The sequence below is a fragment of the Aethalodelphis obliquidens genome, unplaced genomic scaffold (assembly GCF_003676395.1).
Source record: "Aethalodelphis obliquidens isolate GAN/ISIS:26980383/991018 unplaced genomic scaffold, ASM367639v1 scaffold3, whole genome shotgun sequence".
NCBI classification, from domain to species: domain Eukaryota; kingdom Metazoa; phylum Chordata; class Mammalia; order Artiodactyla; family Delphinidae; genus Aethalodelphis; species Aethalodelphis obliquidens.
This window is the reverse complement of record NW_020837947.1, coordinates 78,476,868-78,491,197: the sequence shown is the minus strand read 5'-3', so window position 1 is coordinate 78,491,197 and position 14,330 is coordinate 78,476,868. Positions and strand designations below refer to the sequence as shown.

The 14,330-nt window shown below is 39.4% G+C and overlaps 1 protein-coding gene across 1 annotated transcript in view; it reads left to right on the top strand.

The window, feature by feature from the left end:
• The first annotated feature begins 8,121 nt into the window (after positions 1-8,121).
• The window catches only part of CD109 (CD109 molecule), a 143,025-nt gene continuing 136,816 nt past the window's right edge, over positions 8,122-14,330 (top strand). The window contains exon 1 of the mRNA XM_027092353.1: positions 8,122-8,316. Within this exon, the coding sequence (XP_026948154.1) occupies positions 8,175-8,316 (142 nt within the window). The 5' untranslated portion in view covers positions 8,122-8,174. The remainder of the gene's footprint in view (positions 8,317-14,330) is intronic.

The window sequence follows — 14,330 nt, the reverse complement described above, 5'->3', positions numbered from 1 at the left end:
GGGGGTGGGAGTGGGACAAACCTCTTCTGACCACAGGCAGTTCTCTGTGGGTCATAAAGAACTGGAGATGAAAGGGCAAATGAGATACGGTACGTGCCCTTGGGGAGTTCATTGCAGCAGGGAAGAAACCCACAAGTCAACAGTTAAATCAGCCAGGTCAGAGGCTTGGTGAGGTCCACATGGGAACAAATGAGAGGGTCAACCTTGTCCGGAGGGGAGGGTGGCAGCGACTGCTGGAGGCATCCCTAACCTCCAGATCGGTAAATGCTAGTAAGGTCATCACGTTACAAGAAGGACAAATCAAGCCTTGTTTCTGAGTTACTGAAATTATCCTGTATGAGATTTAAACTGTCCGAGGAGGATTCTGGCCCTTCAGGAATCTTGTAGAGCAATGCCTCTTAAACTTGAATGTAGGAAATCACCAGGCAGTTCCTTTTAAAATTCACGTTCAGGTTTATCAGGTGCGGTATGACAGTTAATTAAAAAATTTTAAAATACCATTGTTTGGTTTTTATTTGTTAATATGATATTATAAAATACATTGATTTCTAAAAAATTGAGGTTTAATTGATTTACAATATATTAGTTTCAGGTATACAACATAGTGATTCGAAATTTTTATAGATTATACTCCATTTAAAGTTATTATAAAATATTGCTTATATTCCCTGTGCTGTACAATGTATCCTTGTAGCTTATTTATATTATACAGAGTAGTTTGTATCTCTTAACCCCCTACCTCTATCTTGTCCCTCTGCCCTTCCCTCTTCCCACTGGGAACCACTAATCTGTTCTCTATATCTGTGAGTCTACTTCTGTTTTGTTATATTCATTTGTTTTATTCTTTAGATTCGACATATAAGTGATAACAGTATTTGGTAACAGTTAATTTTATGTATCTACTTGGAGGGTGCTTTTGGATGAGGTTAACATTTAAATTGGTGAACTCTGGGTAAAGCAGATTGCCCTCTGTAATGTGAGTAGACCTTATTCCATTAATCTAAGGCCTGAATAGAAGACCTACCCTCTGAGCACGGGGGGATTCTCTAGCAGACTGCTTTTAGACTTCATTTGCACCATGGGTCTCTAGGCTGCCAGGCTACACGCCGATTTAGGCTGGCCAGCCTTCATAATTGCACAAGCCATTTCCTTATAATTCTTTTTAGCCATTTCCTTATAATTCTTATTATGTGCCTGCACGCACACACACACACTATTGGTTTTGTTTCTCTGGCGGACCCGGGCTAGTATATCTGGGATGGGCCTGAGATTCTGTATTGTTAGGAAGCTCACAGGTGACCACAGTTTGAATAGCAAGGTTATAAAAGACTTGAACCAGGGAATAAAGATTCCAACAGACTTGAAATATTTCAAACCACAGGAGGTCCTTTAAAAAAAACAAACAACCCACACTTTTTATTTTAGAAGTTTTAAGTTTACAGAAAAGTTGTAGAGATAGTCCAGAGAGTTTTTCATACCCTTTGCCTTGTTTGATCTTTTGCAGAGGTCTTAAATTAGTATGATACATTGATCACAACTAATTAGCCAATATTGATAGATTAAAAAAAATACATTTATTTATTTATTTTTGACTGCATTGGGTCTTCATTGCTGCACGCGGGCTTTCTCTAATTGCTGCGAGCTGGGGCTACTCTTTTTTGTGGTGTGTGGGCTTCTCATTGCGGTGGCTTCTCTTGTTGCAGAGCACGAGCTCTAGGCGTGGGCTTCAGTAGTTGTGGCATGTGGGCTCAATAGTTGCGGTGCATGGGCCCAGTTGCTCTGTGGCGTGTGGGATCTTCCCAGTCCAGGGCTCGAACCCATGTCCCTTGCACTGGCAGGCGGATTGCTAACCATTGTGCCACCAGGGAAGTCTCTGATAGATTATTGTTTTGTTTTTTTTCTTTATAAATTTATTTATTTTTGGCTGCATTGGGTCTTTGTTGCTGCACGTGGGCTTTCTCTAGTTGCACTGAGCGGGGGCTACTCTTCGTTGCGGTGCGCAGGCTCCTCTTTTTGGTGGCTTCTCTTGTTGCGGAGCATGGGCTCTAGGCGCGCAGGCTTCAGTAGTTGTGACTCATGGGCTCAGTAGTTGTGGTGCACGGGCTTAGTTGCTCCACGGCATGTGGGATCTTCCTGGACCAGGGCTCGAACCTGTGACCCCTGCATTAGCAGGCGGATTCTTAACCACTGCGTGACCAGGGAAGCCCTGATAGATTATTGTTAATGGAAGTTCATACTTTATATTCAGATTTATTTAGTTTTTACCTAATGTTCTTTTTCTGTCCCAGGATTCCATCCAGGATGCCACATTATATTGTATTTAGGCATTGTGTCTCATTGGGCTCCTGTAGACTGACAGTTTCTCAGACCTTCCTTGTTTTTACTGATCTTGAAAGTTTTGTAGAGTACTGGTAGGTTTTGTAGAAAGGCTCCCAATTTGACTTTGTTCGATGTTTTTATTATAATTAGACTGGGGTTATGGGGTTAAAGACCACAGAGGTAAAGTGCCATCCTCATCACATAATTTCAAGGGAATATGCTGTCAACATAACTTATCACCGACGGTTATCACTGGTGGTGGTAAACTTCATCACATGCCTGAGATGGTGTTTGTCAGGTTTTTCCTCAAGTTACTCTTTTTCTCCCCCTCCCGTTCCATTCTTTTCGCTCAGTATGTGCAGCCTCTACTTGAGGGGCAGGGACTTTATGCTTCCCCTGTTTGAGGGGCAGAATTCTTTTGTATGGGAGAAGTGTCTGTTTCCCACCATTTGTTCATTTTATATATTTTTTAAAATTAGGGACTCTAATTTTATTTATTTATTTTTACATTTTTATTTAGTATTGGAGTATAGTTGATTAACAATATTGGGTTAGTTTCAGGTGTACAGCAAAGTGATTCAGTTATACATATACATGTATCTATTCTTTTTCAAATTCTTTTCCCATTTAGGTTATTACAGAGGACTGAGCAGAGTTCCCTGTGCTGTACAGTAGGTCCTTGTTGGTTATCGGGTTTTTTTGGCTATGATGTGCGGCTTGCAGGATCTTAGTTCCCCGACCAGGGATTGAACCTGGTTCACGGCAGTGAAAGCACAGTGTCCTAATCACTGGACCTCCAGGGAACTCCCATGGTTATCTGTTTTGAATATAGCAGTGTGTACATGTCAATCCTGAACTCCCAATCTCTCCCTCCCTCCCACCCCCATTTGTTTATTTATTCAATCATTTATTTGTATTAGTATGGACTCATGGTTATTTATCTTATACTTTGGGTTATAATCCAACACTTTGTTATTTATTTTATTGCTCAAATTGTTCCAGCTTTGGTAAATGGGAGCTCTTTCAGTTGGCTCCTGTGCCCCTTTTATATGCCCCTGCTGTGTTTTTTGAGCACTACCTTACCTTCCGGTATTACAAGCTGTCCCAGCTCATCCTGTATAGTCTCTGCTCCTGCCATTTCTCCAAGGTGAATGATATTAGAAACCAAGATGGGTGCTGGGTGTACTTCTTGTTACATTGATTCCAGGCCCAATTTTTAAAATTTTTTTTGCGGTACGCGGGCCTCTCACTGCTGTGGCCTCTCCCGTTGCGGAGCACAGGCTCCGGACGCGCAGGCCCAGCGGCCATGGCTCACGGGCCCAGCCGCTCCGCGGCATGTGGGATCTTCCTGGACCGGGGCACGAACCCGCGTTCCCCTGCATCGGCAGGCAGACTCTCAACCACTGCGCCACCAGGGAAGCCCCAGGCCCAATTTTTTTGTTATTGTTTTCTTTTATAATCTTCTCAAGAGGATTTTTTTTAAAAAGTGTAAGATAACACCTTTTTCTTCCTTATTTCTGACATTTAATTCCTGCTCGCTACCATAGAAGATTGTTGTTGATGTTATTTATTTTTTGGTTAGTAATTCCTTTCTTTAACAACACTCTAAACCAGTGCTATTCAATAGAAATATAACGCAAGACATATATGTAATTTAACATTTTCCAGTAGCCTCATTAAAAACTTAAGAAACAAAAAAAAAGGTGAAATTAACTCTATAATATACATTCTTTAACCCAATATACCAAAAATGTTACCAATTCAACATCTAATCAGTCTAAAACACTTAATAAGATATGTTACATTCTTTTTTTCAGTGCTAATTCTTCGAAACCTGGTGTGTATTTTATACTTACAGCACATCTTCGTTAAGACCAGTCACATTTCAAGTGTTTAATGACCACACGTGGCTTGGGCTACCATTTTGGACAGCACAGTTGTAGACCATGTGAGGACTTATTTTTTTTTGCTGCCAAATCCTGTGTTTACATGGGAAAAGAGTGTCTTCTGAGCAGTGCCTAGTTCAAAAGAATCTAGCTGTTTTTTTCCTCTATAAAATGAAGATAATAATAGAAACAACTATTATTGTTAAACAACTCATAGGGTTATTATGAGGAATAAATAATATAATGCATGCAAATCATGGTACATGATGGGTAGTCTCAATATATGTTAGCTATTATCATTTTTATTAAGTTTGTTTTGGAAAATGAGCTTACCCATTTTAAGAACTCCTTTATTTATTTATTTATTTTGAAATATATTTCATTTACAATGTTGTGCTAGTTTCTGGTGTACAGCAAAGTGATTCAGTTATACACACACACACACACACACATACATATTCTTTTTCATATTCTTTTCCATTACGGTTTATTACAGGATATTGAATATAGTTCCTTTGTTGTTTATCTGTTTTATATATAGAAGTTTGTATCTGCTAATCCCAGACTCCCAATTTATCCCTCCCCCCACCCCCTTTCCCCTTTGGCAACAATAATTTGTTTTCTATATCTGTGGGTCTGCTTCTGTTTTGTAACTAACTTCACTTGTGTCATATTTTAGATTTCACATATAAGTGATATCATATAATGTTTGTCTTTCTCCTTCTGACTTACTTCACCTAGTATGATAATCTCTAGGTCCATCCATGTTGCTGCAAATGGCATTATTTCATTTTTTTTAATGGCTGAGTAGTATTCAATTGTATTTATATACCACATCTTCTTTATCCATTCATTTGTCGATGGACATTTAGGTTGCTTCCATGTCTTGGCTATTGTAAACTGTGCTGCAATGCATGTATCTTTTCAAATTATGGTTTTCCCCGGACATATGCCCAGGAGTGGGATTGCTGGGTCATATGGTAGCTCTATTTTTACTTTTTTAAGGAATCTCCATACTGTTCTCCATAGTGGCTGTACCAGTTTACATTCCCACCAACAGTGTAGAGGAACTCCCTTTTGATTTTCCTTACACCTCTTTTAAAACACGTATCACATTCTGTCTGGAACTACATGGTTAGTAGTTGGCTGTGCAGCTGTTTTAGTTCCTTTTTGTGAGCTTGTGTCCTAGGAGCTCGTACCAAGTTGGTAGGTGTCCTAGGAGCTGGTACCAAGTCTCATTTATCTCTGTGAGCTGAGAAGTTCCTAACCATGTTTCTTTCACTGTGCTTATCATGTTTCACAGTGCCTTATCATGTTGGCCATGGTGAAACTACAAAGGTGAGAATTTCAAGTAGGTAGGAATATATAGGGATTAAAAAACTCAATGGAGAGACAAATATTTGAATCACTAAATTTAGAAATAAAGTCGGTAAAGGAATTTTTGGATGAACAGTGTGGCCCTATAAAATCATCCTTTCTTTATCCCAGATTTTCCTCTAAAGTAAATAATTATAATCACAAATGATAATGATTATTGAGATATAATGGTTATTGAGATATTTTTTTCAATGTTTTAATTTATTTTTTTTTGCCAGACTTGACAGTTGATCATCAGAGAGTTGATTTCTTTGGATTAATTTCAGAATTCTTTGTCATTTTATGGTTTTGAATCTCTAGGATTTAGCAACTATTTTCTTTAAATTGTGTCATATTATTTTGTATGAAGAAACATTTCACCATTTGGAGACCTTTTCCTCATAGAATTCTGTGAGTTAAATTCCACTGATCATTTTTTTCCTCAAATTATCTTTGTAACTTATATAGAATATTAGTCAAAATATTTGCTCAGAAAATAGAGTTTTGCAAAGGAGAAACACTAAAACTTTAAGTACCACAGATCAGCCTAACTTAAAACAATGACCTAATGTAATTATTTAAGAAAGAGTGTAAAAATATTTTAAAAGGATAGGATTGGTGGGAAAATTTCTATTAAGTCTAAGGTTCTCTCTAATATATTTTCCCTATAATACAGGCATCACAACTCCTGATTTCAAACTTTATTACAAAGCTGTAGTAATTGAAACAGTACTGGCATAAAAATGGTTACATAGACCAATGGAACAGAATTGAGAGCTCAGAAATACCCACACTTATAAGGTCAACTAATATTTGACAAGGGTGCCAATAATATTCACTGGGTCAAGGTTAGCGTCTTCAATAACTGGTGTTGGGAAAACTGGACAACTACATGCAGAAGTGTGAAATCGGACCTCTATCTTATATCATTTACAAAAATCAACTCAAAATGCATTAAAGACTTAAATGGGAGGCCTGAAATTGTAAAACCCCTTAGAAGAAAACATAGGAAAAAAGCTCCTTGACATTGGTCATGGCAGTGATTTTTTGGATATGACACTGAAAGCACAAGCAACAAAATAAAGACTAAGTGGAGCTACATCAAACTAAAAAGCTTCTGCATAGCAAAAGAAACAATCATCAGAATAAAAAGAATGGGAGAAAATATTTGCAAACCGTCTGTCTGATAAGGGGTTAATATCCTAACATACCTAAAGGAACGCATAGAATTCAACAAGATGAAAACCAAATGGTCTGATTAAAAAATGGGTGAAGGACTTGAATAGACTTCTTTTCCAAAGAAGACATATGAATGGCCAAACAGGTACATGAAAAGATGCTCAGCATCACTAATCATCAGGGAAATGCAAATCAAAATCATGAGGTATCACCTCACACCTGTTAGAATGGCTATTATCAAAAAGACAAAAGCTAACAAATGTTGGTGAAGCTGTGGAGAAAAGGGGACCCTCGTGCACTGTTGGTGGGAATGTAAATTGGTGCAGCCACTATGGAAAACAGTATGGAGGTTCCTCAAGAAATTAAAAATAGAGCTACCATATGATCCAGCAGTTCCACTTCTGGATATATATCTGAAGGAAGTGGAGTCAGGGTCTCAAAGAAATACCTGCACTCCCATGTTCACTGCAGCATTGTTCACAATAGCCAAGATATGGAAACAACCTAAGTGTCCATTAACAAATGAATGGATAAAGAAAATATGATGGAATATCATTCACCTATATAAAAAAGGAAATTTTGCCTCTTGTGACAACATAGATGGACCTCGAGGACATTATGCTAAGTAAAATGTCAGGCAGAGAAAGACAAACATTGTATGTTCTCCCTTATATGTGAAATCTAAAAAAGCTGAACTCGGAAATAGAGAGTAGGATGCTTGTTGCCAAGGGCTGGGGGTGGGGTGAGGAAAATGGGAACGATGTCAGTCAAAGGGTACAAACTCCCAGTTACAAGATCAATAAGTTCAAGGGATCTAATGTATAGCATGGTGTCTATAATTAACAATACTGTATTATGTATTTGAAAGTTAAGAGAGGAAATCTTAAATGTCATCCCCACACTCATGCACACAGAGAGACAATCATACGAGGGGACGGAGGTGTTAACTAACCTTACTGTGGTATCATTTTGTAATATATACATGTGTTAAATCATCACATTGTATACCTTAAAAGCTTGCATAAGTTATATGTCAATATCTCAACAGAGCTGGGAAAAATATTTCTCCATTCCCTGGTAAAGTATCATCTACGTGTACCTTAGTGCTATCTCTGCATAATATAGGTCTGATGCTGTTACCCCTTTTAAAAACCCTTCAATGGTAGCTTATTGCCTGGGTCTTCACGTTTTTGATTGTGTACTCCATCAGTAAAAATTCTGAATATGGACCCAACGTGTGTCTTTTTCTTTATAAATTACACACACACACAGACACACACACACATACACACATTACACTCAACAAACACTCAAAATTAAAAAGGATGAGAAAATATAAATACAAATAGATGTTCTGTTTTTTTCCTGAATAGGTTTGCGTATGCTCCGGAGTGAGTGCACCCCACTTTGGAGACTACTTGTCTAGAAGATAAAATGCAAATTCTTTGGTGGAGAACACGAGATCCTTACAGACTGGCACCAGTATCCAGTTATCTTCCACACTTCCTGCACCTGCTTGGTGCTTTACACATTGGACTGCACACCATGTTTTCCTTGTTTGCTTCTTTTGTGCATGGTGAGTTCTTATTTGTCCTTAGACTAAAATGTCACCTTTTTTTAAAGATCTCTTGACAATCTCTCCTTTTTTCTTGCTCTCGTGTGTGTTGTCCATACCTTTATTATAGCACATAGTGTTATCTAAGACGGTTTATAGTGTGTGAGTCATTCCTTGAGAACAGGGACCTTGACTTACTTATCTTCCATTCCAGCTCTAAGCAGACAGAACAGCTTAAGAAATATTTACGAAGCTTCGTATTATGTGTGAGGGCCTGTCCTGGGTGCTATGAGAGTGTATGAGATGAATAAACATGATTTCTGCCTCCAAGGAGTTTATAAGTAAAATGTACCTTGAAGGAAATATTTCTTAATTACTGTCCAAGGGAAGTATAAATATTTATCTAACAATTATGAAAGTTAGAGGACATATTTTTAATTTATATGTTCTAGAGAGCCAGTGGTATATGATTAATGTGTTCGAGAGGATGAGTGATAATATTTTTAGAAAGGAATTTCAAAAACGAACAGTCTGGGCGTACTTTCCCATATCCTGTTTACTTCAGGCGGCTGTACTGACAGATGTCCTCAGGCAGTGATCGAAATAAAAACAAAATAAGGCAGATAAATGTGAACAGTTTTTCGTCCTGTTTACGTGAAAGCGTGCACTCAATTATTTTTATAGCAGAGTTTAAATTTCCTCAGTGCTTTTCAACCTAACAACTGAGTAATTATTGTAATATACCCACAGACACGTGGGAATTGTAACTGTTTTAACTAATGCATGGCAATTGAATGAAGTGATTTGTCCAGGATCAGTGAGAGCCACTTTTACAATTCAGATTTATTGCCTTTTCTAGAATTCAAACCCGAGGATGGTGCTTCTTCATAATTTTCTTGATTTTCTACATCTCCTGTGTTACCCTTGCATCTTAAAACTTCTGAGTACAGTTTGGCTTAGTCTTGGAAGTCATTTCAATGATAGGTACATAATATGTAAAGTTAGTTGCTGATTATAAATTACATGGCATTTTCTTTGTCAGTTTCCTTTCACTGATTTGCTATAGAGAAGCTGAAAAAGCAGTCACTTAAAAACAAGATATAAGTAATTTTGCCTCTGTGAAAAGTCTGGAAAAGACAGATACGTAAAATTTAAATACACTGAAAAATTTAGAAGATATGTCTTAGTTGTATCTCTTCAACTTCAGGGAATTTAAAATACATCGATTTTTGCAAATGTTGTGAATTATCAGTGAAGCAGATAGTGAATCAACTGGGAAAATCACACAAGAAGAAGAAACAGGATGACCTTCAGAAATAAGCTAAAACTGCGTGCAAAGCAACTCAAAATTGAATGACTCAGGCAGATTAGAAGATTAAGGTTCAAATCTGTTCTTCTAAGTAGTACGTGAAGCCACAGTGCTGTTGAGTCAGTCCTCCTGATAATCCCTTTCGGTCAGAATTCTCTCCACATATACGTTCCTATTTCCTGACTAATGAAGGATATACTGGCTTAGAAACGTTGTTGTTGTTTTATAACAGAAAAAATAATCTGAGATAATGGGATCTGGATATTAGAAAGTGTTACAACATCACTATAACCTGCTAATTAACACAGAAGCAACTTATTTTTCTGATGGTTGTATTCCTAAAAGTTTTATATAAATTCAACCATATTTAAGATGACACATGAGAGTTTGCTGCTTTTTAGAGAGCTATGATCAATCCTTTTGTAGAGGGATAGCTGAATTTTCATTCTTTAGGTTTTTTTTTTTTTTGTCTGCGTTGGGTCTTTGTTGCTGTGTGTGGGCTTTCTCTAGTTGCAGCAAGTGGGAGCTACTCTTCATTGAGGTGTGTGGGCTTCTCATTGCAGTGGCTTCTCTTGTTGTGGAACACGGGCTCTAGGTGCGCGGGCTTCAGTAGTTGCGGCTTGTGGACTCAGTAGTTGTGACTCGCGGGCTTAGTTGCTCCGTGGCATGTAGGATCTTCCCAGACCAGGGCTTGAACCACTGTCCCCTGCATTGGCAGGTGGATTCTTAACCACTGTGCCACCAGGGAAGTCCCAGGTATTCTTTTTAATAGGACACATTTATAGTTGTTTTCTGTACCAGTAATTTAAGTAAAAAGAAAAATGCATTTATGTTGGGCTTATCTTTCTAATTGAGTTCCTCAGGAATAAAAATCACAATCTTACAACTCACTAGTTAGAATGCTAATAAAACACAATATTAAAATTTAATCCATTCTGTGTTTAAAAAATTCCATCAGAACTGGTTACATCAGTTGGTGAGGTGATACCAGTCTCCATCAATAGACCCCTTTCGGTTTGTCTACAAACAAGCAAGCACCAGAGGACAAAAATCCAAACAACTAAAGCAAAACTGAAACTCAGAGTTTTAGTGATTGATTAATCCCTCCAACTCCAAGTAAAAACCAACATCAAGATACATAATTAATAATGCTATATGTAGTGACATCCTTACATATAAATGAAAGCAGTCAAAATAGGTCACAGTTTTAACTTACAAGATGTGGCTATAAAATAATTAGATTGTATGAAGGAGTGAAGAAATGGCTCTTAATAGAGTTTTACAAAGAAAGTTCCAAAAGTATTTTGAGGGATAGAGAATTGGAGAAAAGGCATTTAATCTGTTAAAACTTGTGTTCTCTTTTACATTAATCTGTGTTTATTTGAAAAAAAAATCCCAAGAGTCTATTGTTTTATTGTCACACTGTTGTCTCTCAAGTAGCCAAGCTGACAGCTAAGCCACAGTGATGTCCGCAGAGGTGGACCCCATACAACGCTTTCTGTGGAGAAGAGTATCAGTGAGTCGATAGGAAGACACGGTCTTTTATTGGGACTGCAAGGTGGAGCTGTAGGGAGGACTTATCTGAGGGAGAAGAGATGATCAGATTAAGGTCAAAAACTAAGGTTATTAACCTCCTAGAATATCTCTGCACCAACAGTGCTTGTGTGCTGCAACATGTGCTTCCCGTGTCGTATATATTTTTTGGGGATTGACAAATTTTTATCGAGATGTATTTCTGGAAACTATCCTTCAGTCTAGGCAAAACTGCTCGTGCTGTTCAGACCCACTCCTACACATAAGGGGGTCTCTTAAGTTCTTTACCCCGTTTCAAATGAGGGAATCAGTGCAGTCTGCTGTCTCCTAACCAGGGTTGATGTATATTAATTAATTAATTAACGATTTAATCATTCAGACCCTGCATAAGTTCAAAACGTTATGAAAGTAGTGCCAAAGTATTTAGTACAGATAAATACTTGGGACTTTAGTGTTGTCTAAGGAAACTCTGCATTTCTATAACTGGATCCTTACTTGGGAGTGAATGGAATTGCTGGAGATAGTTTCAGGTATCCTGAGGTAACAAGATCACACTAGCAATTATCTCCTCAAACTTTAGAAACCTTTAAAACTTTCTGACAGGAGCTGGGGAAAGGCAGAGAAAAGATAAATCTTTTCCTTTCTGATAGTTCATTATAAACCCAATATGTGTGAAAACCAACAATCTGGGTCACCTGAAAATAGACTTTGGAAACTCACTAGCATTTCATTTTATTTTCCATAGTAATCAATGGGACAACAGATGTTAGTTTCTGGATATGGCTCTAACTGTAGATTTTTGATGTATTCTTCTTGGCATTTTTAAAAAGTTGTAGTGAGCTTACAATAATTTACAACTGATATTTTTATCCCCTGTAGAATGGGATTAACAGCTGTCTTCAATTTTATAGCTACTACAGTTTATTCTATGCTAGGTTCTTTTTCTCATTTAATCCTTATGGCCCCCCTCCAAGGTATTATATCCACTTGACAGACAAGGATCTTGAGGCTTGGAGATGTAAGCAATTTACTCAAGGATATAGATGGTAACGTGTAGGGGATCTTGACCAATTCACAAGTTTTTATTCAAAGTTTAAGTAACATACAAGATGGCAACATTCCTGGAGCATTGTAGTGTCCCGGGAATATTTAGTTGCTTCCTTTCTTTCCCCCTTAGATCATGGAGAGGAGAGACGCCCCCTTAATGTGCATTTTCCTCTTCCACTCTTTTTTTTTTTTTTTTGCGGTATGCGGTCCTCTCACTGTTGTGGCCTCTCCTGTTGCGCAGCACAGGCTCCGGACGCGCAGGCTCAGCGGCCACGGCTCACGGGCCCAGCCACTCCGCGGCATGTGGGTTCTTCCCGGACCGGGGCACGAACCCATGTCCCCTGCATCGGCAGGCAGACTCTCAACCACTGTGCCACCAGGGAAGCCCCAAGCTGAGGCTTTTGATGGCCCATTTCTATGAAGTTTAAGCAAGTGACATTGAAACACTTGTCTTAGGTACACTCCTAATTATAACAAATATAAGAATTACATTTCTTATCTTTTCATAAGAATTTTTATCAGTAATTTTTTTGCCATTGTCACTTTGTAACAGGAACGTTTACTTTCCTCGCCTCCTCGGTTTGACCCAGAAAGCATTTACTCTGAGGCACAGAAAAAGATGAGGTCATACTATTCAGATCATGTGGTGATACCAGTAACACGTTGCATCAGTTGTTATGACCATTAGGTGGCAGGCTGATGCAGAATGACATCGCCCTGGGAAACTGGACAGTACTCAATGTCTGTCTGGCTTCTTCTCTGGCCAGAGGGGCAAGTAGGCTTTTCCTGGATTCAGAATGCAAGCTGGATGAATTCGAGCCTCTGTCGCCTTATGGACCTATCACCCCAATTACCATTCCTCCTCATTTCTGCTTTTAGGCCTTCAAACACAAAAGACTAAGCATCCTATTCCAGGTAAAAGAGTTATTTCCATACTATCGTGATGTGACCCTAGGGCCCTCTTAAATAGACATCTAGAACTCAGAGGGGTCACACTCTAAAATTTTGAGTCCTGTAAAGAAAATTTAAAAAACACCAAAGAGGGCTTCCTTGGTGGCGCAGTGGTTCAGAGTCCGCCTGCCGATGCAGGGGACACGGGTTCGTGCCCCGGTCCGGGAAGATCCCACATGCCGCGGAGCGGCTGGGCCCGTGAGCCATGGCCGCTGAGCCTGCGCGTCCAGAGCCTGTGCTCCACAACGGGAGAGGCCACAACAGTGAGGGGCCCGCGTACCGCAAAAAACAAAACAAAACAAAAACAAAAACAAAAAACACCAAAGAGGACTTCCTTGGTGGTGCAGTGGTTAAGAATCTGCCTGCCAATGCAGGGGACAAGGGTTCGAGCCCTGGTCCGGGAAGATCCCACATGCCACGGAGCAACTAAGCCCATGTGACACAACTACTGAGCCTGTGCTCTAGAGCCCGTGAGCCACAACTACTGAGCCCACGCGCCACAACTACTGAAGCCCGCACGCCTAGAGCCCGTGCTCCGCAACAAAGAGAAGCCACCGCAGTGAGAAGCCCGCGCACTGCAACGAAGAGTAGCCCCCGCTCGCTGCAACTAGAGAAAGCCCGCGCGCAGCAACGAAGACCCAACGCTGTCAAAATAAATAAATAAATTTATAAACAAACAACAACAAAAAACACCAAAGAACCCAGAAGTGGTGATGGGAATTTACAAAAAGAAGGGTTTATTAACTACAGTTCCTGGAGAGACATAACTTGACAAAATTACCTCCTTTTTCAGTGGTTATGAGAAGTCAAAAAGTTTCAGTCTAAATTGGCTTTCGGGGCTCCATCGCTGGTGGGGATCCAGGTCTTTTCTCTCTCACTGTACTCTTTCCTACTCTGAAGTGGTAGTGCCTACTCAGTGTCTCAACCAAAACAAAGCAACTTTGTCCCCATGTTTCTTCAGATTTGACAAAATCTAGTTTTTGCTCAAACCTGTCTGCATTACATGACCTCCACGGGAGTGATGTTTTTGTCTGGTTCAGTTACTGCCTCTGATGCCTGAGTTACTCCAGACCCCGTGCTACCTTCCCCACTCCACCTCAGCTCCATTTTCAGACCCTACATGTGGCTCTAGTGCTAGCACGTCCCCTGGGGTGTTCCAGCTTGTATCCTTGTTCAGAATTCCAGCTCTGCCTTG